The sequence below is a fragment of the Aspergillus oryzae genome, chromosome 2 (genome assembly GCF_000184455.2).
Source record: "Aspergillus oryzae RIB40 DNA, chromosome 2".
NCBI lineage: Eukaryota > Fungi > Ascomycota > Eurotiomycetes > Eurotiales > Aspergillaceae > Aspergillus > Aspergillus oryzae.
This window is the reverse complement of record NC_036436.1, coordinates 638401-665880: the sequence shown is the minus strand read 5'-3', so window position 1 is coordinate 665880 and position 27480 is coordinate 638401. Positions and strand designations below refer to the sequence as shown.

General features: G+C 49.0%; 5 protein-coding genes across 5 annotated transcripts; all 5 read right to left on the bottom strand.

Annotated features, from left to right (window-relative positions):
• Positions 1–48: 48 nt before the first annotated feature.
• Positions 49–2513, bottom strand: AO090001000266 (uncharacterized protein; the record flags this gene model as incomplete). The annotated part of the gene is made up of 4 exons (XM_023234461.1): positions 49–539; positions 626–1862; positions 1930–2363; positions 2417–2513. 4 exons carry the CDS (start codon positions 2511–2513, stop codon positions 49–51), a joined length of 2259 nt encoding a protein of 752 aa, XP_023089584.1.
• Positions 2514–3366: 853 nt separating this feature from the next.
• On the bottom strand, positions 3367–6487 carry AO090001000265 (uncharacterized protein; the record flags this gene model as incomplete). Its single annotated transcript, XM_023234460.1, has 10 exons — positions 3367–3437; positions 3494–3599; positions 3650–3980; positions 4031–4161; positions 4218–4599; positions 4655–4775; positions 4821–4918; positions 4976–5058; positions 5110–5246; positions 6283–6487. 10 exons carry the CDS (start codon positions 6485–6487, stop codon positions 3367–3369), a joined length of 1665 nt encoding a protein of 554 aa, XP_023089583.1.
• A 689-nt stretch (positions 6488–7176) lies between these two features.
• Positions 7177–8247, bottom strand: AO090001000264 (zinc-binding alcohol dehydrogenase family protein; the record flags this gene model as incomplete). Its single annotated transcript, XM_001818753.1, has 1 exon — positions 7177–8247. One exon carries the CDS (start codon positions 8245–8247, stop codon positions 7177–7179), a length of 1071 nt encoding a protein of 356 aa, XP_001818805.1.
• Positions 8248–8658: 411 nt separating this feature from the next.
• On the bottom strand, positions 8659–9195 carry AO090001000263 (uncharacterized protein; the record flags this gene model as incomplete). The annotated part of the gene is made up of 1 exon (XM_023234459.1): positions 8659–9195. The coding sequence occupies one exon, from the start codon at positions 9193–9195 to the stop codon at positions 8659–8661; it is 537 nt and encodes a 178-aa protein (XP_023089582.1).
• Positions 9196–10790: 1595 nt separating this feature from the next.
• AO090001000262 (uncharacterized protein) lies at positions 10791–27133 on the bottom strand (the record flags this gene model as incomplete). The annotated part of the gene is made up of 7 exons (XM_023234458.1): positions 10791–12489; positions 12612–13554; positions 13605–14696; positions 14756–14817; positions 14902–20809; positions 20858–26550; positions 26604–27133. 7 exons carry the CDS (start codon positions 27131–27133, stop codon positions 10791–10793), a joined length of 15927 nt encoding a protein of 5308 aa, XP_023089581.1.
• Between the last annotated feature and the right edge of the window lie 347 nt (positions 27134–27480).

The following is a 27480-nucleotide window of genomic DNA, read 5'->3' as shown; positions in this document are numbered from 1 at the left end:
AACCTCCAAGAGCATGTACCCCTAGAAATACTGTATCAGGCAACATACCTAAGACCCAACCCAAAGAAAAAACGTCCCATTCAACCTCAAATCCCTCGAACTCCCCCCCACAAAGACCGTATACTTCCCCCCAGCAACCATCCACTGCTGAGTCTTCAGATTCCAATAAGAGATATCCCTCCGCCGCAAATTAAAAGTAACAACCGCTTCCTGCCCAGCTGAAAGTTCAACACGATCGAACCCCCTCAACTGACGAACGGGTTGATCTGCCGAATCGGGGAAGCCGAGATAGAGCTGAGGAACCTCTGCGCCGGAAAGGGTGCCGTTGTTGGCGATGCGGGCGGAGACGGTTCCTACGACGTCCCAGAGGTCGCTGGGGCCGCCGACGGTGAGGTTGCCTTTTGGTGCTTTCGTTATGGATGAGGGGGCTTTGATGGCTAGGGATGAGTAGTGGAAGGTGGTGTAGGAGAGGCCGTGGCCGAAGGGGTATCGGGGGGTGATGTTGTGGGCGTCGAAGTAGCGGTAGTCGAGGTAGACTCCTGTTTGTCGTTGGTTAGATTCGATGGGATGGATGGGTGAGGTGTGTGGTGGTGTGGATATTGAGGGATCAATAAGTTCGGCTTACCTTCGGTGAAGTTGCATTGGGCGGTATAGCAAAGTCCAACATTGTAGTCACTCTCGTTCTTGGCAATGGTGTGGACAAGACGGCCGGATGGGTTGACGTCGCCATAGAGAAGGTCCACGATTGAGTTACCCGATTCCTGTCCGAGGAGAGATCCATAGAGAACGGCTGTAACGTTATCGTGCTCGATCCACTGATCCAGCAGTCGCGGTCCAACAGTATTGACCACCGCGACTGTGTTGTTGCAGTTATCCGCAACCGTGTTCACCATAGCGTCTTGGTCTGCGTTATATAGCTCGGTTCGATCCGCACCTTCTCCAGCCAGGGCATTTATGAAGACCAGGCAGATATCCGATCCGGTGGCAAAGTTCTCAAAGGACGGCTCCACGGCAGTAGAGGACGTACTCGATGGAACTAGCGAAGAGCCTCCCCCAGAGCTGTAAGTATCGTTTAACACCCAACGCAACACTGTTCCGTCTTGGGCCGCCTTGTTAGTCAGGGCATCGTAGGGAGTGATCAAATAGGGCATAGATGCCATTCCGGATCCCGAGCCTGTGGCCAGGTGACCCTGATAGGTCGGACCGGAGCCCATGACATCGACATTACTATTCGGGCCGCCCATGATAGGGCCAGCGTGAGCTCCAAAGATACTCATAACATGGGGCTTGCTTAGCGGCAGCACACCCTCATTCTTCAACAACGCCATGGACTTCGCTCCGTTCTCTCGAATCAGCTTGGAATGGTTAGCTCTAACGTCCACATAGACATCTGTCGTTTGCCTTGTAGGCTGGCGGCCGTTGTCCAGGTTAACGTAATAGTAACCTATCAGATTCCTGATGGCCATATCGTTCAAGCGAGCCTCACTGAGGGTACCGTTCGACAAGAAACTTTCCATGGTCGAAGTACTCCAGATAGAACTCGATCCATAGTCCTCACCACCCAAAGCTGATCCCTTGGCGCTGTTTTGACCATTCATGTCAGGCCAGACCATACCCGGGAAGCCAAGTTCCGTCTTCAACATCTTCATCAGAAGATCCGAATTCTCGCAAGCCATGGTGCCGTTGACCTTGGTCATTGCGCACATCACCGCGCCAGCGCCATTCTTCACTGCATCGTAGAATGGCCACAGATATGTTTCATGGATGGTTTTGTCATCCGCATTGGAGGAGTAGGGAGAGCCTTCTCCGCTGCTTCCAAAACTGGAGGTCCTGTTGGTTTCTTGCTCGTATAAGAGGAAGTGCTATCGACACACGGATCGCATATAAGTAAATTACAAAGTGTCCGGGGATTAGGAAAGTATATCTCACCTTACCACCCGGTATCACTCCAGCATCAACATAGCCCTTGGTGGTGAGTCCAGTAGCCAAGCCATTGAGATAAGGATCCGGGCCAAACCCTTCGACGCCACGACCACCCCAAGGGGTACGCCCCAATGGCTGAGACGTGGGTCCAGCGACCACTTGAACACCCTTGTTATAGAACTCCGATCCGACAGCTTTAGCCTGCTCATAAATAGCGTCGCGATCCCAGGTCATCGCAAGAGCCGAGGACAAGCTGAAAGCAGAAACATAATAGAAGTCCTGAAGACCCATGTCTCCGTCGAGGAAGTAGAGGGGAGTGAAGTTTCCATTAGCCGACTCAACATTACTACCCGTGATCAAAGCCAGTTTCTGATCAGTGGTCAGGCCTGAGACAAAAGCGGATGCTTTCTCGTAGGCAGCTTCCCAGTTTCCGAGCGCAACTATTCGTATATTAGCCTGTTTATTCAGGTTTGCCTTATGTGAGGAAACTGACCACCATTGGCTTTGAGCAAGCCTACATTGGAAGAAATCGAGGAGGCGCCTGCAGCGCCTAGCAAGGCTGCCCCTACGGCAAGTGAGACGAACCTCATCTTACCAAAGAACGATATAAGAAAGCGAATGAACGACTCTAGTTAGGCAAAAATTGTATACACGATAGACTGAAATTAGGCAACTATTGATCATATCGTAACTGTTAGGGGGTGTATGCTCTATTTATACTTCGTGATTCAATAGTACCGAACTGCATTACATTTTGTGGGCGCTGATCTTCTACGGTAATAGAAAATGACGCTCCCACACCCGGGGATTGAGGATGGCCAAGCTTTTCCCTATGAAGTAATGGCTGATCGTAGTAGAACGGCATTCGTCGTAACCGGTCTACGACATCAGTGCCGGTCGGAAAACCCGAGGTGTTTGGGTGGTTTAAACGGCCTCAGAGTGGAGCTCTTCAGTATGACTATCGGGTTTCTCACGGCATCCCGGCCCCCTGGTGACGCGTCGCAACCGTACGCAAGAGAATTTCGCTTCTCACAGCCCCACTTTGGCAATATAGGGCTGCCTTATCTTCATGGATACTGGTGATTTGTTGAGAATACGCTGGTGGAATCTCGATCTCAGGTCTATATTGTTTCGAAATAAGGGATGGGGTGGAGTTAGGGCACATCGAATGAGAGACCTGGTTCCAATGTGTTAACCCTTGTACTAATGATCGGTTAAACAGTTTCAAGCTCGTGGCGCAGAAAAGCCAAGTTATTAGTTCAATGACTTGTCGATCCAGTTCCAGTCCCAAATGTAGACTACCTATAACCCACAGTTCCCATGATAGAATCCGGTGGTTTCGGATGTTCCCTTCTACACACCACGTCTCCTATGCACAATGTCCCATGGTTCAATCATGCATTGTTGTGGCCCAGCCATCCATAGTTTGCTTTGGAACGAATCTCATTCGATTCTTCTTTCCTTTTGTAATAGCACAATTGGCAACAAGATCAAAGTGGACACCGTGCCAAGCACTATTTTTGTCAGCCTCTGCTGTCTCCAGCTACTTTGGGGGTTAGATTGAACTTACATGGTACAAATTGAAACCCATACAGATAGCTCGATCGGACGATACTCTGGAGTCTTTCCGGTAAGCTCTCAGAGTATCTCAGATCATTAATGACTTTACCAATACACTATATCAAAATCATTAGCCTCAACATTGTTTCAGGTCAGTTATACGCACCTGTTTTTCTTCCAATCCTTCCAGACTTTCTGAAAGCCTATGGGCGAAGAGCCGCTGAACAACAGCGACCGAAGCGGCCGGACCGACAATGAACCCCAATTGCTGGGAGAGGTAGTATATCCCAATCGAAGTCGCCAGCCGCTCTTTAGGTGCCGCCAAAGACATGCCAATGAATTGCGTGGAGAAGAGTATGCCATTTGAAAGGCCCGAAGGGAAAAGATAAATTAGCTCCCAGGTATAGCAACCATCGCGGTAGCGAATGAAGATTAAAATAGACAGCAAGACAGTAGATACCACTGCTATTACAGTCATTGTTTTATATTGCTTCGTTCTGTCACCTTCATTAGTAGCGAACACCGGATATGTTGGCCTGCAACTCACCGTTTGATGATGGCACCTGAAATCAGGCCGCCGACTGAGACACCCACCGCAGTGACGACGTAGGTAAATGATGCCAGAAAATCAGTCACTTTTTCAATTCGGACGAAGTATGGTACCATATTACTGCTAAGCTATATACAAGTGATCTGTCAGTAGTGAAACAGGGTTGTTGCAACATTGTACTCACTGCCGAGCGACCTGTGATTAACAACAATTGCCCCACACAGTACCCTCCCAAGGAGCATTTTAGCAGGCTTAACGGTATCAATGGCTTTCTGGCCCAGTATGCTTCTGTGAGAACGAACACTGCAATGGCGATTGCGAAAGCAGGGGCTAATACGTAGGGCAGGCCGGGTTGATCATCTGTCGTGCTCAAGCTTTGGATCAAGAATAGCAGAATGAGGATTGCGGTAGCAAGACTGATAATACCTCCATAGTCGAGATCTGAAGCTCGAGATCGAGAATCATCTTGGTCGCTATCTGCCTTACTTTGGTTTAACGACGAGGGAAGACCGTAATATGCGACCAGAATACAAATAATGATGAGGGGGAGTTGCCCTAGAAAGGCCCTGGACTATAGTAAGCGTTGTAACGTCGCACCCAAGATGCTAACTAGAAACAAACCATCTCCACCCGAGTGTCGCGATCAGAAAGCCCCCAACTGGGGCTCCCAAGCTGCGGCCAGCCACATTGACTACATTAGCATATCCTCGAAACAGTGCCACCTCGTTAGAAGGCATCAAATCTATCAATTGTTAGGTCTAGGAATGTGCATCAGGTATGAACGTACCGGTAATGATAATGGACACCAGAGCAACCATACCACCGCCACTAATGCCAGCTAATACTCTAGCCAGAATGAGCTGGATCAAGGAGCCACTAGCGCCACTGCGTTGTATCCCCTTAGTAGCCTCCAGGGAGATGGATGGAACCCGGATGACTCACCATGCCAGACATCCCAAAGCGAACAGAAAGTAAGCCCAGAGGAGGACATTTTTCCGTCCATATATGTCGCTGAGCGTACCATACTAACCAAATTGCGTAAGTATCACAGAGTGGACCGTTTCTGAGCGACTTACCACCGGCAATGAGACGCAATAACCAAAATTATATGCGACTAGCAGCCATGACCCTTGAGACAGACGATTAAATTGCGACGCGATGGAGCTCCATGTTGAGATGACAAGTGACTCGTCGGCGGACGCAAGGAACACGCCTGAGAGTTGTCAGCACATTCCTGGCACCTTCTCATTTGTAAAACACTCACCGACAAAAGAACCATAGATGACCAATTTGTTGGCTCGATCAGACCTTCGTCTTCGTTCAAGGTCAGACACAGGTCTTTCTGGGGTGGGAGGTGACTGCAAAAACGGCGATTCTTCGTCAGCTGTCATGTTGCTCGATTTTTTGTGAGTCAATGAATAGCGGTCAAAACTGGGGCATTTATAGTCGCAGATTGGGGGGAGTATGAATACACGTAAAGAGTGTTATTGTCCCATTATGTCAAGTACATTCAATACCTGTGAGTCATTGTCGGATGCACTAAATAAAGAATGCAGGGGAGGAACAAAGATAGTAAAGGGATCGGTGGAACAAGGAAGATGAGGCCAATCGCTCTTAAGATGGCGTTATATATTGTCCCAACCACCAATTAGAATACAGTATCTGCCAACACTCTTTTCTTTTCTATCAAAGCCATTGGACAGTTGAATCCAACATACAGAACCATCTAAATAGGTATTATATCGTCAGTACTTGCAATAAGTGTTTTCTACTATATTTTTCTCTTATCCTAAGTAATAGACATCCATTTTCCTGTTTTGTCAGGGATTGCTGGTGACCCACCTAACTAGTCACCGGCGTGTAGTTTCTCTATAGTTATATCTAGAAGAGTGTCTCTAGGGTCACATTTGGGTGATATGCCTTGGACATAATTTCTATCATATTTCTACCCTTTATGCCTATGCGCCATATGGCCTCACAGTCCCAGATTTTACTCACGAAGTAATAATGAATATCAATTGCTCTATGAGAGTCTTGTATTCCACAAGAGTCTATATCGATAGTATTCATCCAAGTCATATGACTTTACCCCTCGGCAATTATATCCACTCTATGGCTATTGGCGAGGTATTTAGCCTTTTTCGTGTCGTTAAAGTCCAAGCCCTTAGTCTCGATGATTCTGTCGACGAAAACACCGCAAGCCCACGGAGGATTTCCTTCGCTTGAGCCTGGCTTGCGGGCTTGCCTACTAAGCAACAGGTTAGACGGTTCCATTCTGAGATTCGACAAAAAGATTGAGTAAGGAAAGTACTTTCCGTTCGCGGCGACGTGTTCCTCGTATTTCTCTGCAGCCTGGTAGGCAGCGGGAGCACCAATGAGCCCCTCGGACCATTCAACCTCGTGAGGGGCGTTGTTGACTTCATCCCAGGAGATGGATGGCCTGCTCGGAGTCATCGCCTATGAATGTTAGCCACATTCATAGCGAATATGAACAAGAAGGTAGGTGAATTTACTAAAATAACCCATTGTGAATATTGTGGTCAAAGGGAAATTGTGGAATTAGATAAAGAGGGTAGAGAATGTCTGGGGATGATCAATTCTCACGAGGGGGTAGGAAGTTTATTTATACCTCTCCGGCATCTATCTCCCCCGCTGTAGATCGGCAAAGGCGACTTCAGCTGAAAAGACCTTGGAAGTTAGACCACTAGTAGAAAGTCCCACTAGACATTGACAATGTCACTGGATTGGTTAGCGGTGCGGCACTAGGACTTGTATGAGGCTAGTGCCCAGAGTTTTGACTGACACTGATCTCGATCTCCACTTGGTAAGATCCGGAACAGCCTATCAGGCACGGTTTCGAACTCAGAATAAAGTATAATGAGGGCATGGGCTTCTACGCTTCCATCTGCTATAGCCACTGCTATGGGTCAACAGGGAAGAGCGAAGTGGTTTGCACAAACAAATCTGGAATCTGGCTAGAAAATATAGGATGACATGCAAATACAGGCCTTAGCTAATCACTCGAGCTTTATTAGAGCCTCTTACCAACGAGAGCCGAGGACATGTTAAAGGAAATAACAGGCAGAAAGAGTACCAATGAAGCCGTATATTATAGCTTTATATTGCAAGTATATATTTCATGCTTAATTCGCTCCCTCATTGGGGCGGAATACAACCTTCTCGCCAGAGACACCTTCTTTATTCTTCGCCAGCGCCTGTTCCACGGTGTTCAACCCTCCTTCAACCAAATGCACCCGGTTAGGAACAAAAACGTTCTTCGCGATATAACCATCCTCACCTCCGAGATGTTTCACCAGAGGCTCGCTAAGATAACGTAATGCTGGGGAGCTCCCCAATCCCAAGACCTGCTTAACCGCTACCTTCGGCTCCTTCGATTGACCAAGTGCAATAGCATCCGAGTCGGCACCCTGGACTGTCACGATCTTATCGGCGCCTTTGGTAGCCTGGACAATGCCCACACCCAATGCCTGCGTCTCTTTCACCGAGATAGCATCGAACACGAATTCCAGAGGCAACCCGCCGATCGCAGCCTTGAAATCCTCCGGGCTCGAAGGGGCTCGGTCCAGGACAACATGTGCGCCTAGCTTCTTAAGCCACTCGTGGTTTTGAGCACTTGCGTTGGTAACAATCTTTTCGAAACCCGACAGCTTAGCTAATTGAATAGCATATTGGCCCACAGATGAGGCGCCCCCGATGATCACTATGGCTTTGCCATTTCCGACCTGCGGGCCATTCGGGTCCCATGGTGGGGTTAACCCTTGGCCCGACTTGTCGTAGAATGCTGTCACGACAGCCACGGTCGCAAGACTTATTCCTGCGGCTTGGTCGTCGCTAATGTTACTAGGCGTCTTGGAGACCAGCGCGGCCGGCATCTTGCAGTATTGTTGGAAGGTGGAGGAGTCATATCTTCCAATGATACCCTGGAAGAATACCCGATCGCCCACAGCAAAGTTGGAGACGTCGGCCCCGACAGCAACAATCTCGCCGGCGGCATCCGATCCTAATACGGCAGGGTACTCTTTAATAAAGAAATTGTAGTCACGGATCTTCCAGTCAACGGGGTTAATGGCCGTGGCAGTAATTTTGATAGCGACTTCTCCCGATTCAAGTGGTTGCAAGGAGCGGTTGGAAACGACATGTTGGGCGTAGGGCTTGTTGACCGTAGCCGCTAGGAAGGTGTCGGGGACAGGCATCTTTATGGGTTTCTTAAGATGGTAGTTTAAGATATAATAATAGTGGATTATAATAAAGGTAAAGGTACCGATTGATAAATCACTGGAAATGAAGACATCATCCTCGAAGATGCTGACGAATCGCTGACTAATATCACTAATCCAATTATATCACAGAATTTCGATCACTAATCGTGTTCACTCACCTTTATTCTTAAGTTAACCGAGTTAATCTAGATGGATCTATCAAAAGTCCTGCTTCTTAGAACCAATAATGGCTAGCATAGGTTGAATCTAGTAATTTTTCTAACAACTATTGCGGTAATATCCGAGAAGACCTAACAATGCACGGACGTATTAACGATATATAATTGCTAACGAAGCCACTGCGTACGAAACTTTGGGCTGATTAACTGGAGCATAGATGCATATTCAGTTACAGTTGACATCGCTAACATTTCCCCCCAGTGGACACTGCAGCTGAAGGAACACTAAGTGTGTGTGCCATGGGCCAGGGAAATGAAATTCCTCAGTTCGTCGGTCTTGTGCTTTCGGAGGTTGTTTCTGAGGTTCTTCATCGGGTTCTTCCTCAAACTCTTCATCATCCTGAGTTTGGCCGTTGCGGTCCTTCCAGTACTCGTCGACGGAATAATTCCAGTCATTGCCCGAATCGTTGGAGTGCTCTCTAAGCACATCCTCCGCCTGTTGCACAAAAGACTCGATCGATGCCTCGTCCCACAAGTTCCAGTGTTCCAATCCAGCGCGAATCCAATTCATGTAGTCTCGGATGGCATTCCAGCCACCGCTTTTCACCGTATAGCTGCATCCACCTTCGGCTTGGGCATCAATGTGCTTAACGACCCAGCACTTATAACTTTCCCACTTTACACCAAGGTGTTGTTTGATATAAGTAAAGTTCGAGGAGCTTTGAGCTAAACCATACTCGGTCTCGCTTGACGCGCCAAGCATCACTTAGGTGTCGCTATGCTCGAAGTAGATGCGGATGCCATAGAGTTCGTCGTGGCCGTCCTCCAGAGGTGCCGCATACCAGTCGTGGTCAGGGTTTTCCGGGTCAGGCGTTGTACGGACATGTTGTGGTTGATTGATTGAAAGAGTAAATTGTAGTTGACTGCGACAATACAGGAGCTTCCGAGTACTTTAGCTGCACGATTCGCTAGGCTTAGTTGGCAAGGAAAGAGGACAGGATATTTGAAATTGAACCCTGAGGACAAGAAAGAGATATGTTTTCCGAGGGAGCTTCCACGCCTATTTATGTTCGTCGCCCCGAGTCCACCCTCTGTTAACACTCGCATTGATTCGGCAATTGCTTCCTGAGCACCAACCTAGATATAGATTAGTATAGAGTATAGGTCCCACTCCCACAGATCGCTCGTTCTATACCGACGCGCCGTTAAAGTGGTCAGCTGAAGGTAATTAAAGAGTATCATTTGCTACTAGGCTGAGCTGAGCAATCTTACAGGTTAAGGTGTCTCTCGAGACCTTTGCATGTTGGTGATGAGAACATACGCAAGGGAACGCTTCTAAAGGCCAAGTGCTCGGCTGATGTACATGGAATCATCATATTGTCCCACTCATAGGAATGTGCCGGTGTGACACTCACTGTCAGATCCTGTCCTTCACCAGCTTTGTGGCGTTTTGTCGAGACTAGCTACTCCATAAGTTCCGGGACCAACACCTAGCTCAGCCAACCACTCTTTGAGTACCAGTAAGAGAAACGTCTAATAGACTTTGTCTCCACTGTGGCCGGTGCAAGCTGAACTTTACGCAGCCACCGGCTAGATAAGCTGAATTTATCCCGCCATCGATAGGCATGAAGTCTCATACCGTTCGTTATCTTTGGCTTGATGTATACGTTCGCCGATTATACAATCACCGCAGCTAGCCAGAAGTTATGGTCTCTCTGCGCGGTGAAATTGGTGACTACTTGTTGCGTTGCACATTGCTGAGCGTATCCTATTAAGTTATAAGACCAATCGTCAATCTGGTGGCAGCTGAACTTATTCCGCCTTATCCCCACTGGAAATCTCTTCCGGAAAAGATAATGGGCTGTGCTATGCAATAGCCCCACTGCCGATCTGTAAGCGATCTGGTTCAAGTCTCTACTTTATGGATCTAGTCGGCAAATTCCTCCTGCTCCGTATGGCTTGCATGACTCGACACAGTGAGTGAAATAACCAAGACAGAGATGATTCCTTCTTACATATATCTCGAGTTGAAATCAAGCAGTTGTCGTACCAAAATTTGTGAGGAAGCTCGTTTAGTCTACTCTCACGTCTAATCCTTTATTTTCCGCTTAGCTGAACTGTCAGCATCATGTGCAGCATTGGATAATGGGCAACAAGTAATGTTCGATAATGTTGTCGCACTTCGGCGAAAAGGTGGGAAATGTTGCTAGAAACTTTCATAAATGCTATATAACAGGAAACGAAATCTAGTTAATCAATCCCGTTGTTCATTCAATTTAGAATTCTACATAACAAACGCTTGAATGTACTGCTGAAATATAAAATGGCAATATAGTAATGGGTTAATGCACGTACGGATTACACTTCACCCAAAACACTTTGGATCCGAGCAAACACCTCTCGTACAATATCCGCACTGATAAGCTGTCGGTTGCCTTCAAATTCTAAATGCAGCCTTCCGTTCCGTGGAGTGGCATAAACCTCTGGACGCCTTCGAGGAAGTAGATCATGCTCGTGGACAGTAATCGTGCTTCCGGAGTCTAGAAACGTGAACTCCATTTCATCCGCCTGTTGGAATGCTGTTCGCCAACCAAAGTCGACCACCTGCTCAGGCCAGTCGGTACAGTTCCGAATAATCTCCTCCATTCCTGCAGATTCGTGGAGGGAGTCATCAAGGAACTGGGCCTGCAATTGATTTGCGACAGTCACGATTGTGTCGTTCGGGCTGATGGATACGACGATCGGCACTTCAGTCATGGTAGGACCGACGACATTTTGTAGACTACCAGGAAGCATGGAGCGTCCCGTTACTAGACGACCAAAGACAACATCTTTTCGTCCGAATTGTTGAGAGAGGGCAATGGCACAGGCTGCGTGGAAAAAGGTCGCACTGGAGATCCCTTCATGGCGCTGGACGTTTGGCATTGGGAAAGATGTTGTTACTGTCATTCGGTCGGAAGTGCTGTATACCGTATCACTACAATTTGCTGGACTCCAGGTGGGATGGCAGGACTTCCGGAGCCTTGATGTCCAATATGAGAGACTTTGTTCTTTCTTGCGCTCGTTGAACGCTATGAATTGACGGAAAGTTGGCTGCATTGGAAGTGACTGTTGATAGTACAGGGCAGCCAAAGTTTGGATCATCGTGCTCCAGGTATATCCATCGAATTGGGCGTGTGCAATTCGGAAGACCAGACGATGCTTGCCACCTTGATGTCGAATAGCAACAAAGCGGATGAATGACTGTCCTAACTGACGCGATCTCTTGAGATCTTCCTCACAAAGTGTATGGGTGAAAGACTCCACATCGTCATCAACATCAAGAGTATCATAGATAGGCTTGAACCCATCCAGAAGAACTTGCCAGAACCGACCATCTGCTTGAATAAATACTACACGTAGTATATCAAAATGGTTGACAAGTGCTTTACACGCCCATTCTAGCCGGGCAAAATCGACGTTGTGGGGGAGCCCGAAGATCCAAATCGGCAGTCTCCCGGGGGGGTCCTGAAGGGCGTCTATGACTGCACATTTTTGAAAGTCGGTGCACGGAATGACGTCTTTGACAATACCTGTATCTTCGTATAAGAAGGGCTCGACATGATCTTGGAGGAATGTTTTGTGATCATTGGTCTTCAGAAGCGAAAATGCCGGCTGGGGTTGCGACGCTTCATCTTCCTCTGCCTTCTGTGTGACCAATAAGGCCATCTGAGATAGACGAGGGGCTTTGAAGATCTGTGCCACAGTGAGTGAAAGGCCCTGTAGCCGTGCAGCTGCAACGAGCCGCATAGCAGCGATAGATTCACCACCGATACGTAGGAAGTTGCTGTCGGCGCTGACACTCGCAGGTGCCACACCGAGCACAGAGGACCAGAGGACTTGCAGATTCTTCTCCATCTCGGTTGATGGCTCACGATGCTTCTTTCCATGAGATTGGAGTTCCGCTAGCCTCTCCAAACTCTGCGCATTGCCCAGGTCGCGAAGAGCTCGACGGTCGGTTTTGTTTGTTGTCGTCATTGGGATTTGTTCGACTGGAATATAAGCGCCGGGTATCATACTATTATTATGTTAATAATCGTATCTTTTGGATTAGAGAAGATGAGAGCAATGAAATCAACTTACTATTGAGGTAAGCGATGGATAAGCTTTTGCTCCAGGCTTTCCACGAGCTCGGTGAACGCGGATGGATTCTCTGATTTCCCCAGCCTATCAGTTAGGCTAACGAAGACGGCTAATAGTGGATTGCTATTCTGTGGTCTGATAATCTCGGCTGCAACCCCATCATAGACACTTGCATCTTCCAGGCAGACGCGAACATGGTATTCAACTTCTGCTAATTCGATTCGTTGACCTCTCAACTTGATCATTCCGTCTTTCCGACCAATAAAGTCGAATGACCCATCGGAGTTGTAGCGCAGAAGATCACCAGTCTTGTACAAAGTTCCCGATCGTCCTGGGTGCCCGGGCGTGCCTTGCAGGAGCCATGAGGGATCTTTGATATATGCTGCCGTGGTCTTCTCTAGATCTCCAAAATACCCTTTGCTGACTGTGGGGCCCTCAATGAGGAGCTCACCAATTGCCCCGATAGCGGCGAGGCGATCTGGACATCCTGGCTGGGCCAGCCACATATTTGCACCATATGGCAGTCCAACATGGCTATTATGACAATTACTATCGAGACGAACAAACGACAGTGCTTGGGCACACTCAGCCGGACCATATATACCAATTATGGCCTCTGCTTGAGTCCAACGCACCACCTCAGACCTTTGGATAGGCTCTCCTCCCATGGCGAGGCATTTGATTCCTGGCATTGATGATGGATCCAATGAGCGAGCAACAGACGGGGTAAAATATACATAGTCACACTTCATGCGATTGAAAGCGCCTGGGATATCATTCCTTCGTTCCGATTCCGACGGAATGCATAAACAGCCCCCGCAGATCAGGGTCTGCAGATGGTTTGACCATGAAACGTCAAAGTTGTATGAGACAAAATCAAATACCCTTGAAGTAGACCGAATATTCAAAATCTCCTGCTGATGCTTGGCAGCAGATGCAAAATTTCGATGAGTAGTGACTACACCCTTCGGGGTACCGGTTGAGCCACTGGTAAAAACAACTGTCCGAATGGGTCAGCATAGCTGTATGAAAGATACATACGAGACATACCGTATATTGTATCTGATGGATGCGCCTGTGGCAATGGAGCTGTACTGTGAACAACGGGAGAGTCAAGGAGGTGATAACGATCGACAATTAGCAGCGTTGCATCAGAGAGACTACGAGCGAGGTCGTAATTCTTAGAAGATGTAAGAAGGAAGTTTGGATGAACTTGTTCTACGATTGATCGGAGTCGCGATTCAGGCTGTGTTGAGTCCATCGCAACACATGCAGCGCCGGCTTTCATTACCCCTAAAGCGGCCACCGAGTGCCACATGGACTTTTCAAAGCAGAGTGGAATAATCGTCCCTGCTCCGGCCCCAAGGGCGACAAGTTGAGATGCTAAAGAAGTTGAAAGAATATCCAGCTCTCTATAAGAAAGCTGTCCGTCCCACGAGCATATAGCGGGGGATTCCGGTTGCTGTTTGACAGTGTCGTCGATAAGTTCATGAACACACCTTTCACTCGCATGAGGAACCGCCGCATTCCACTGCCACAGTTGCTTAATATCCTCTGGACTGACAACCTCAATGGACTCGACGGTGTCGGTGGTTAACATGGCTAGCTGACGCAGGACATGTTCAAACTGTGATGCAATCCGTTCCATCTGCTCCACGTCCACAACTCTTGAATCAAAGCTGACCTCCATAGTCAGACTATTGTCTTCGGTTAGCTGACATAGAATCATTACTGCATTCGGATTGTAATCATCCAAATCATCATTAGCAGAAACTATTTTTCTCTGGTCAAATGGGCCGTCGATTATTCTACTATCGCCGCTTTGCTGAGTAGGCTGGACTACCAGAAGGGTATTAAATCGACTGCCCTGTTCTGTATCAGTATTGATGCGTCGGGTATCTAGCAATTCCGACTGTTCATAGGCGATCATATCAATGGACTGCTGCTGAATGGAGTTGAGAAAGCTTTCCACGTCTTGCTCCGGGTCAAGCTTCACGCGTACTGGGACTGCGTTGATGAGAGGGGCGATCATTCGATCAAGGCCTTGCAAAGGGCCCTGCCGGCCAGTGACCAAGGCACCGAAAACCACATCGTCAGTATCTGTATAGCGAGCAGTCAGGATCGACCATGCGGCGCGTATAACTAGAGTTGCGTTAACAATCACAGATGGTGTCACAACCCAGTAGTCCGAAATTGCTTACTAGTTGAAGCCGTTGCATTCCGTTTAGGCCAGTGAAAGCCCACAAACTCACGCCTCACAGTGCTGTCGGCTTTGGGATGGTAGTCACCATAAGGTAGGGGTGGAAAGGGGACTGCTTCAGAGTTTGCAAATTGGTTCTTCCATCACTCTCGGGCCTTCTCCTGGTCGATGGCCATGATATGCTTAACAAAGGCCTGGAAGGGTGCAACGGGTGTGGGGTCTATCAGTCCTGCATACACTCTCGATACCTCCTGGATCAGAAGATTCAATGAATAACCGTCGTAAATCGCATGGTGCTGGGTAAGAAGACAGTAGGTGTCATGTTCCGCAGCATTTCCGACAATAGCTAGGCGAGTAAGAGAGGTTGAGAGGCCCATGGATCGTCGGTCTTGCTGGATGTATGATGACACCGTATCACCCGTTTCCCATTCCAAAGGCTCGTTTACCTCAACCTGCACCAGGCCTTCTGTAGGCGTATCCACAATGCGGTAACGGAGGATAGGAGCTTTTGTTTGACTGACTTTTTCCCATGCTCTCTGAAGGCGAGGTATGTCGATGTTCTTTGCCAATCGAAGGGCAAACCGGGCAATATACGAAGTGTGACTCTTTGCTGTCATAGATAACAAAGATTTTTGCACACCGGTACAGGGAAAGACATCCTGGATCTCCGACTTGCTGATATCACATTGTTGAGCGATATAGTTCAGGGTCATTTCTTTGTCTTCTGGATGCCTTAACAAGGAGAACGGGGTAACCTCTACCTGATCAGCATCATCTCGATTTGCATCCAAGGGAGCCATTGCCTGCACCATGTCGCATAGTCGGGGCTGATTCAAAATATTTTGGACAGTCAAAGAAATGCCTTGACTGCGAGCTAAGGAAGCTAATCTCATTGCAGAAATTGAGTCGCCGCCAAGTCGAATAAAACTACTATCGATAAATATTTGATTAGCTGGAACCCCAATCACTGATGTCCACCATTTCTGTAGCAAACATTCCCGTTCCGTAGCTGGAGGCCGGCCATTTGACTGCCGTCCTCCCCCAAGTTGCTCCAATGTGAATTGTGATACAATCTCTCGCAGACGCCTGCGATCTGTTTTGCCACTGGGAGTCAAGGGCATTGGATTGATCGGGACAAACGTAACTGGTACCATATACATGGGTACTCGTGCTGCCATCTCATTCTCCAGATCGCCCGCGATCTCGGAAATTCTCGTTGGGTCAGACTCGATAAAGGCTACAAGAGCAGCCCGTCCTGTCACTTCTGGGGTCGCCACTTCCGCAACAACGGCGGCCTCGATGGACATATCAATGAGGACCTGTTGGAGATTATGCTCAATCTCCCCCAGCTCTATCCGTTGCCCTCGGAGCTTGACCTGCGTATTCTTCCTTCCGATAAAGACCAATGTCCCATCAACTGGATCGTACTTGACTAGGTCTCCGGTCTTATATAACAGCCCATCTCTTCCAGGAACCCGACCGTTAGGAGATCCCCTGTGTAGCCAAGATGGGCTTTCAATGAATGCAGACGCAGTCTTTTCCTCATCCATGAAATAGCCCTGTCCAACCAGGGGACCCTCAAGGTATAGCTCCCCAACGGTTCCAAGGGGCGACAGGCGCTCGCTCGATTGTGGGTCGACAACCCATGTCGATACACCGTATCCTTTGCCAATTGGAATCTTGGATGGGATGGGACTCGGGACCTTCCAATAGAGGGTGCCAACGGAACATTCAGCTGGACCATAGCAATTGACAGTAGGAACATGGGGAGTCCACAACGCGAGATCATCATGTGTGGGGGATTCACCGCCAAGATATATATTCCGTAGCGTTGGGACACGACTAGGGTCAAGGCAGCGAGCTATAGATGGGGTTAAGAGGGTATCTGTCGCTCCGAAGCGGCGCAAACTCTCACTCAAATGGCTTTTTCTTTCCTCATCACTAGGTATGCATACTGTGCCTCCTGCTACAAGGGTAGGTAGCACGGCTCCGTAGGTTACATCAAACGAGGGTGCAGAAAAGTCGTACATTCTGGTCGAGGGGCCAAGGTTGAACACCGGTTGCTGATGGACGATGGCACTGCAGAAGTGGCGGTGCTGAATGAGAACGCCCTTGGGAGTTCCAGTGCTTCCACTTGTAAACACGGCATACAGCAGGTCCGATGGATGTACCGACGGTAGTGGGGTAGTCTTTCCACGTCCCTCAGATGCCAAGCGCATTGAATCATGGCTCACTACGATGACATGCTCTACCATGGAGCAGCCAAGTGTTTCATTCGATGGTGATACTAGCATTAAGATGGGTTTCACTTGTTGCACGATTGCGTGGAGTCGCGATACCGGGAGAGCAGGATCTAGAAATAGCCCAGCGGCTCCAGCCTTAACGACACCTAAAAAGGCAACGAAAGAGAATAGACATTTTTCAAAATACAACGGAATAATCATACCTCGACCAACACCCAGATCTACTAGCTGATGGGCGAGCTGCGTCGATAAGTAGTCAAGCGCTTTGTATGTCAATTCCCCATCCCAGGCTGAGATAGCAGTGGCTGTCGGCTGGGATTTTGCTGTATCTGAGATCAGATTATGGATACAGCGGTTGATGCTCTCATATCTGTGCGAGTTCCATTGCCAAATTTGGTTCAGGTCTTGTGTTGTGATCATTTCGAGATCGTTGGCAGCAACTTGATCGACCTCATGTGATGCCACTTTTCGCAAAAGATGTTCAAAATGGTGCGCCATTGTGCCAATCGTTGCACAATCAATCACCTTTGAGTCGAAAGTAAATTGCAGCTGGATTCCATTCTCCAACAGTGTGCAGCCCACTGAGAAGGCATAAGAGTTGAACCCACGGTAGCGATCTCTCTCACTTTGCGGTGACGACTCTTGGGGTGAGAATAAACCGCCCTCGTCCATTTTTGTTTCAGGTGGCTGGATCATTAGGAACGACTGGAATTGACAGGCCTGCCGTGCTTCGTCGTTGATCTTTTGAATCCTCGACAGCCCGCTCTGCTCATACGGAATCATCTGTGTTGCTTGATTTTGTAAACCAATCAACATTGCTCGGATATTTTCATGGTCCTTCAATTTCACGCGAATTGGGAGTGTGGCAATGGTGGGAGCGGCCAATCTATCAATCCCTTGAACTGGAGCATTGCGGCCGTTGACGACAGTCCCAAAAACAACATCCGATGAATCGGAATAGCGAGAGCACATCAAGGCGAATACGAGACGTACTGTCGTCGACGGAGTAATGCCATCTCCTCTCCAACGGATGTCGCGGATGGAATGTTCCAAATTTGAACTCGGATGAGGCTCGTAGGCTGAATATGGCAGCGTGGGAAACTGTGATGCTTCGAGACCGGCGAACTGCGAGGCCCAAAAGTCAGACTCGGCCTTCTTATCCTGCCTGTTGATGTATTGTACGAAAGGCTGGAATGTGCTTAATTCACGGGAGGTTGTATGATGGTAGAGCGAGTCAAGGGTTTCCAAGACTAAGCCTGTGCTTACACCATCGTAGATTGAGTGGTGCATAGTCAGCGCGAAGAAGAAACGACTGTTTTCCCCAGAAGATGTCGTGAATAAACTACATCGCATCAAAGGTGATCCCAGGGCGATCGGAATCTGCTTTTCTTTTTCGATATAGTCTTCAGCTCCTTTTGCCTCGGTCCACACGTTAGTTTCTTCGATTACTACCTGCACCAACCCTTGACCGGGAAGATCAACAATTCGCGTTCGCAAAATTGGAATCCTCGCCACTGTCTGCTCCCATGCGGCTTTGAACCGGCCAATGTCGACAGAAGAACGAAGCTCTAGGATGTTGCGACCTGTATAGTCCCCATCGTGCTTCGTCGTTAATGAGAGCAGGCCTTCTTGCAATGGTGTACATGGGAATATATCTTCGATGCTCTCTTCAGAGATGCCACACAGTGATGCGACTTGTTGTCGGGCCAATTGAATATCCACAGATTTATCCAGCAGAGTGAAGGGAGAGGCCTTCTCAACCATGTCATTCGTCGTACTCTGAATAACAGTAGCCATTTCAGCGAGTACGGGCTTCTCAAAGACCTGTCCCACTGTCAATAGTATGCCTTGATCGCGGGCGAGCCCAACGAAACGCATTGCTTCAATCGAGTTACCAAGCCGGAGGAAGCTATCGTTCGCAGAAATGTTGCTCACTTCAATCCCTAAAGCAATCGCCCACAGGCTCTGGAGTTTGACCTCTGCTGGAGTCGTGGGTTTTCTCTGTTGAATTTCGGATTGCACCCGCGGAGTAAACGCAGAACCAATCTCCCGCAGTTTCTTGCGATCGACCTTCCCAGTTGGTCCAGTGGGAATGGCCGGGACGGGGATGTAATAGGATGGAATAGCATAACGAGGGAGTGACTTTTGAAGTTTCTCATTCAGGCCATTTGTGATGGAACCCACCTCTTCTGTTACAATGAAGGCCACCAATGTAAGGTGGATGCCACCCTTCTCGATTATGCCATCCACGACGACTGGAAAGTCCGCTATATCCACACATTGACGAATATGGTGTTCAACTTCTTCTGGGGCTACTAGCTGGCCACGGATCTTGAGCTGTGCATCTTTGCGCCCGATGAATACCAGGTTGCCGTTGCTGTCATATCGAGCCAAATCGCCGGTTCGGTAGATCCTCCTCATTCGTCCTCTTTCATTTCCCCTCTGGCCATGGCAGAGAAACGTTGGGTTCTCACAAAACATCCTCTTGGTCAAACTTGGGTTCCCAATATAAGCCACTGCGCACCCTGGTCCCTCGAGAGCGATCTCCCCAATAGCTCCAAATGGCGTCAGACGATGATGATTGTACGGGTCAACCAGCCAGCAAAGAGGCAGATATTGAGAACCAATCAGTTCAGAAGGGCCCGCAATTACCCCCGTGTACCATGAAGGTAGAGTGGCAGGGGAAACTGAAGCTAAACTGCATTCAGCCGGTCCATACCAGTTGATAACATCGCACTTGCCACTCCACCTTTTCGCGTCTTCTTTGGTCAGGTTCTCCCCAGCTTGGACGAGTGTCGACAAAGTGGGTACCGCTTCAGGGCTAAGCAGTCTTCCAGTTGATGGGGTACAGTGAAGGACATTAGCTTTGAAACGATTGATCGCCCTGGGCATGTCGCTGAGTCGTTCGGATTCAGAGGGTATGCAGAGACAGCCCCCATAAGCCACCGTGGACAGCGTTTCCACCGTGGCAACATCGAAATCGTACGACGCAAACTGGAACAAACGGGACAACGAGCTCATTGAGAATACCTCACCAGCACCTTGGATGTTTGCGCTCAGTGTTCGATGACTCCAAAGAATCTGCTTAGGTTCGCCAGTACTGCCAGAAGATATCAAGACAATGGCAGGGTCAGCCATCCCTGGAGAAGGGAGTGGATTGTATAAGATAGGTGACTCCAGCACCTCCTCGATAGTGAGACATTTGGAAAAGTGCTTCATCACGCCAACTCGCGATGGTGAAGCTACAGCAAGCACCACGTCGAGGGTTTTGAGGACGGTGCCCACACGATGCTCTGGTACGGCGACAGACTGCAGCAAGCAAACAGCGCCAGACTTCAGGATGGCGAGCTGCATGATCGGAACCCACTTAGACTTTTCCATGCTTAGGGCGACTGTGGACCCTTTGACGATACCCAATCCAAGCAACCTATGGGCGAGGTCTGTCGACAGTTCATCAAGCTCCCTGTAAGATAGCTGTCCATCCCAGGCATCGATTGCAATCGAGTCAGGTTGCTTGCCCGCCACCAAAGAAATCTGATCAGGTACTGATGCCTGGGGCTCTGCTGGAGCCTTGGAATTATTTCCCCAAAACTGTGTAATGTCGAAATTAGATGCTGTTTGAACATCTTTGAGCTTTGTGGTTCCTGGGTCTGTGGTGCATAGCTGCTGAAGGACTGTCTCGAATTGAGAGGCGATGCGACGAATCTGCCTGTGGTCGAGAATATGATTATCAAAGCTGATGTGCAACTTCAGCCCCGACCCGATAAGCTCGCAAATCAACATCAACGGATACACATTAAATGGATCCGTTCCTCGAGTGTTAAGATTAGACGAGTAGTGTCATGCCTTAAATAGCAGACTGTCATCTTGTAGACTCTTTCCTTCAGCCACTGGTTGAATCACTAGCAAAGTCTGGAATAGCACAGAGTCAGTATTCTCTACAGCTCGCTGAATATTCTGCAGTCCACACTGCTCGTGGGGTATCATGTTGATGCTTTGTTGTTGTATCTGACCCAAGAATGTCTGGATTGTCTGGTCCCAATCGATAGAGGCTGCAATTGGTACTGTCGCAATTGTTGGACCACTACAGCGTTCGATGCCAGCCATATTCGCTTGCCGCCCACTCGTTGTGACTCCAAATACCACATTGTTGGAGGCCACATACTGCGCTTCAAGGATTGCCCAGGCTGATCGGAGGATGGTTGATGGCGTCATTCCAGCGCGCGGCCACTCGACTGAAATCGGATGATCCATCTCCTCGTTGGCCTGTGGTATGTAGGTTGAGGAGGGAAGGACAGGGAATTGCTGAAGCTCGGCGTTAGAAAGCTGGCCTTTCCAGAATTCTGTGCTGTCGTGGGGGTCAGTCTTTTGCAAATATTGGATAAAGTTGCGAAATGGTGTAAATTCTGCGCCACATTGACCAAGGTACTGATGTTCAAATTCATCCAGAACCATCTTTAGGGAGGCACCGTCGTAGGTACAATGGTGAATAGTGAGAATAAAGCTCCCTTCCACAATGGCCGCACGACAAAGTTGCGTCCCCATACCCATCGGCTCCTGTTCATCTTCTCGCACATAAGTAGCTATGTCGGTGCCAAAGCGCCAGGGAACATTGTCAAGTAAAACCTGGACCAACCCCTGACCCGGGAGGTCAATTATACGAGTTCTCAGGATAGGTAACTTCTGCAGGGTGGATACCCACGCTTGCCGTAGCCGGTCCGGGTTGACAGTGGATTGAATCTCAAGTACACTTCGCGATATATATTGGCCAGGGTCCTTTTCGCCTAATGCCAGAAGGCCTTCTTGAAGAGCGGTACAAGGATAGATGTCAAGGACCTGTTCCTCCGGTATCCTGCATTGGCGAGCAGCATACCTGCGACTATCCTCTTTGCCAACGCGTGGGCTCAAAAGAGAAAAAGGAGGAACCTCTTCAATATATTTGGTCCCTTTTACAAGCCGCTTTGACATATTCTCCAGTGTGGGGGCCTCGAATATGTCTGAAACTGTAAGCGCAGCTCCATCGTTGCGGGCTAGGGCAACGAGGCGCATCGCCATGATAGAATCGCCTCCCAGGCGGAAGAAATTGTCTGTTGCATAGATCGAGTCGACGGCTACACCAAAAACCTCTGCCCACAGTCCTTGAAGCTGTTTCTCATTTTCGCCGGAGGGCTGCCTTGCCTTCTGCCGAGATGGCTGCATTGCCGCTAGCTGCTCTGTAGTGAACGAGCTACCGATTTGACGCAGACGTCGGCGATCAGTCTTTCCCGTCTTACCGACGGGGATCGTGACCAGGGGAATGTACAGCTTTGGGATCATATAAGCTGGCAGCACTGTCGCCAGATACGCTTCAAGTTCGTCGACCGGCAACGCGGGTTTGCTTGCCATACCGCGGGAGCTAAAGAAGAGAGCCAAACTGTCCTTGTCGCTGAGTGATGGAGTAAAGATCTCTGCCACAGTTTTGACCTCATTTCTGCTCTTGAGAAACCCCTGCACTAAGCCCTCGATGTTCTCTAGATCAACACGTTGTCCTCGAAGCTTGCGTTGGGAATCCTGTTTTCGACCAACGAACAGAAGGGAACCACCAGAGGTATATTTGACGAGATCCCCCGTTCGATACAGGGTTCCGTCTCGCCCTGATACCTTCCAATGGCCTTGATGCAACCAGGAAGGAGAAATGAATTGCTTTTCATTCAGGGCAGCACCGCAGCTCCCTGCATAGCTGGCGACGATCGGACCCTCTATGAGTAGCTCGGCGATTGCCCCGACTGGAGCAAGAATATTAGGGTTTTTGGGATCAACTAGCCAGGTACAGGCTGCTTGACTTCGTCCAATGATCCCCGACTGCCAATTCCTGGGATCGAATTTATATGAAGTGGCTACGCACGCCTCGGCTGGCCCATACCAATTGTACACGACATCGAGATACTCAGACCATTGAGAAGCCGTCCTCTGTTGCAACCTTTCACCAGCAAACGTGATCTTCTTTAACAACGGCACATCCTTGGGCGTGATGGATTCTGCAACAGATGGCGTCAAACAAATCCAATTCGCATTGTAGTGAGCGATGCTTTCGGACAGTCTATTTGTTCGTTCGGATTCAGATGGGATGCAAACACAGCCACCTGCAACGAGGACCGAAAGCGTTTCGACCGTGCTGACATCAAAATCGTATCCTGCAAATTGGAAAGCCCTGCTATTAGAATCAATCCCAAAGCATGTTTGCGCTGCCGCAATGTTGCTTGATAGCGTTTCATGGCTCCATTGGATAGGTTTTGGTGTTCCAGTAGAGCCTGATGTAAAGAGTAAAAAAGCAGGATCAGAGGCACGGAGCTCAGGTAACGGTAGACCTGGGCTATTTTCGATGTGAGCTTTCATCAGCTCATCATGAGTAGTGACCGGCACCATGCCAGTAAACGGACAAAGGTGGGATGCGTTCGATGTTATGACAAGTGTGGGCTGCAAAGCATTGATAATTTGGCTAGCTCGTTGACTTGAAGTCGGTACAGAAACAGGCAACACGATGCATCCAAGTTGAAGAACAGCGATCATAGTGATAGGCAGCCAGGAAGACTTTTCGAAGCTGAGCACGACGATAGATCCGGGGGCAACCCCACGCTCTCGCATTCGGCACGCAAGAGCGGTCGATCTTTCCTGGAGCTGTCTGTATGTGTGCTCGTTATCCCATGCGCATATGGCAATTTTCCCGGGTTGAGTAGCAGCCCGCTGTTCAATAAGAGATGTTACCAACTCAGTAGCGGCAGCTGGTAGATTACGGTTCCATGCCCAAATATCGAGCAGGTCCTCGCTGGTCATGGGGCTTAGATCTCTGAGTTTGACTTGGGCAAACTGCTCTGAGCACATTTGTCGCAATACATGCTCAAACTGCCGGGCCAGCCGCTGCACTTCGTCTTCCTCAATAGCCCCAGAGTCAAAGTTGATCTTGAGCTCTGCACCAGATTCTTCCAGCTGACAGATAATCATCATCGCGTAAGAATTGTAGATCCCAATACTATCGCTCTGTCCATCCTTAGCAACTAGGACGGGTCCCCCTTGGCTGTGCGCGTCTAAAAGTCCTGGTAGCGCTACGCTGTGTGCGCGGGAGAAAAGACCGCCAGGCTGCTGACTCTTGCCATGGTGAGCTGGTTGGATGACCAGTAGGAGCTCAAACTGTGCGGCTGCCTCAATATCCTCATCAATCCTCCGAATTTGCTGTAAGCCAAACTGCTCATATTCCGTCGTTTCTACCATCTGTCTTTGGATTTGCTGCAGCAGGTCTTCGACGGTCTGGTCCCAGTTTAACTTCACTCGCACGGGAACTGTTGCAATAGTTGGTCCCGCGATGCGTTCGATATCTAGCACAGGGGCCTGTCGACCACTGACAGTAGCTCCATACTTTACATCGTCTTTATTAGTGAGCGATGCTAGCAGTATCGCGAGTGCAGACCGCACCACCGATGATGGAGTAGCACTGGTACGGGGCCACTGCACCCCACTAATAACATGGTTGAAATCCAGCTTTTTCCTGGGAGAGTATTGTGAAGACGGAAAAGCAGTTGCATCGGAGCCAATGAGCTGATCACGCCAAAACTCTATGGCCTTTGCGGTGTCCATAGCCACCACGTGCTTGACAAATAGCTGGAACGGAACGGGCGCTGAGAAAGCTCGAGTCTCCCGAAACGCCATTTCAACAGTATCCAAAATGAGCCTTGTGGTCCACCCATCGTATATCGAGTGATGGATCATTAATAATAGACGGGGAAATTCATCTTGAATTATCCCGGCCCGACACAGTGGTCTCCCCAAATGTGAAGCCTGAGAACTGGTGTTCATCAAGTCACGAATACACTCATATCGAAGCAGTGTCATCGGGGTCTTCACTACAACCTGAACAAGACCTTCTCCCCGTAACTCGACAATCCTAGTGCGCAGGATAGGCATTGCTGCAACGGTGTCTGTCCAGGCCCTCTCCAGCTGCGTCATATTAATGTCTTCTGGCAGGTCAAACACAGTGCGTGATGTATAGTCTGCGCTAGCTTCTCTTGCACTGATGGCCAGCATCCCTTGCTGTAGTGCAGTGCATGGATAAATATCCTCAATTTCGCCGACCTCTACCCCACACAGTGTGGCAGCTTCTTTACACAAGTCCTTCTTGCTTCTCCTCCCCGTCAACAGGGAGAATGGGAGCACAACCTCGCTCTGCACAACATTTTTGACCTTGGTTGCTAATTCGTTTAGAATGGGAAACCTGAACACATCTGCAACCGTTAAAGACAACCCTTCCTTTCGGGCTTCTGCAACCAAATACATAGCGGCAATCGAGTCTCCCCCGAGGCGCAGAAAACTATCACCTGTGCTGATTCGATTAACATCCAGCTCTAAAACTTGAGCCCAGATGTGCCGTAGCTGTCTTTCCGTGTCGGTTGTCGGCTCACGATAGTCGACGGCGGATACGATGGTTGATTGGAGCTTGACAATTTGGTTCCAGTCCAGAGCATTGCCCATTTCCCGTAGTCGCCGTCTATCAGCCTTGCCAGTTGAGGCCACAGGAATGACGTCGACCGGGAGATACACGGTGGGAATCATAAAGGAAGGTAAAACTTCACGCAATTTGCCTTCCAACTTGTCTATCTCACGCTTGACCCATTCTCGATTATCTGGTTGAGTCTGAACAAACAGAGCCAACGACGTGGTGTCGGACCCACGCGGCATAACTACGTCTGCAATCACGGAGATATCTTCTTGTAGACATGCACGGACATGATGCTCAACATCACCAATCTCCACCCTTTGGCCTCGAATTTTGAGTTGTGTGGCGTCTTTGCGGCCCATAAACATCAGCCGGCCGTCTGATTTGTATTTGACCAAATCCCCTGTTCTGTAAAGTCTGCCTCGTCGACCAGGAACATTGCTACTTCCTTCCAGAAGCCATGGAGGGTCATTGATAAATGCGGCAGCACTCTTTTCGGGGTCACCCAGATACCCCTGGCCGACTAGAGGCCCTTCTAGGAACAGCTCTCCTGTCGCCCCTGGGGTGGCCAATCTGTTGCTGTCATTGACATCGACAATCCATGTGCAATGACCAACTCCCCTGCCAATATCTGGTCGACCTTCAAAATGTGGACTAAGCAGGGAAAAGGCACATTTAAATGTGCATTCCGTTGGACCATATGTATTTAGCAATTTTACCTTGTCAGCCCAGCGAGTGATGTTGTCTCGGTATGGCATCTCCCCACTCAACAAAACCGTTTCGAGGGTAGTCGGAGTGGGGTTTATAGTGCGTAATACAGTAGGCGTCACATTAATCAATGTGGCTCTGAACGCATCAATTGCGGCGGACAGATCGTTAAGCATATCCTCCTCGTTCGCGATGCAAATGCATCCTCCAGCGCAGAGCGTGTGGAAAAAGTTACTCCATGCGACGTCGAATGAATAGGGAGCGAAGTCAAAAACCCGGGATTTTGAATCAAAACCCAGCTTCTTGCCTTGGTAATGGACGGCGCTACGTACATTCGCATGACTGATGCATGCGCCCTTTGGTAGACCTGTTGTTCCACTGTCGGAATCAGCGTTTCTTTCTCTCTATCGCATAACTTGGAAGATACATACGATGTAAAGGAGATATAAACTATATCAGATGGGAAAGCGACGGGGAGTTCGTCCGTTGGCTCCACAATCTCGTTGTCGAAAAACGCATCATCCAGCTGCAGGATGAGTGCGTCCGTCAGGCCAGATGCTCGGGTGGTATGCATTGGCGACGAGATAACGACTCTCGGTTGTGTCTGTTGCACAATCGATCGCAATCTCGTGTCTGGTTGCGTAGCATCCAGCGCAACGGCAGCACAACCCGCCTGGATGACGGCCAACATGGCCACGCAGGTCCATCGTGATTTGGAGAATAGCAAGGGAATACTGGACTGTCGAGGAATTTTCAAAGCAATCAGACGTTGAGCCACCCGGTGAGACAGCGCATTCAACTGAGAATACGTGAAATCGCCATCCCAGGCGCACACAGCCAAGGCATCCGGATGATGGACGGCAACAGTTGCAATCAGATCATGCACGCAGCCTGGGACAGTCTTCGGGACTTCAGCATTCCAACTCCAGATTTGATCAAGACCCAGGATATGCGACTTCATGGTGAAATGAGATTGTTTCTTGGAACAGGTAGAGGGAATTGGTCAAGGATTTCTGCGCCAATAACTAGTGCAGAAGAAAAGAAACCCAAAAGGTAAGAGCTGCTAGCGGAACCCATCGAGGCAGAAACTTACGTGTCAGTTTTACATACCATTAACCAACAAAAATGATAAATCGCTTACATTGTTTGCCAGATGCAAAAGCAACCTATAACTAGTTTGGAAAGACAATCTTCACCGTATTTCCTGAGTAATCAAGTCACCCCGTGCATGGCGTTTCACGGGAAACTATCCCCGGTATATATATCCTCACTCGCGTGTCCTAGAAACCAGCGTCCACATAGCAATTC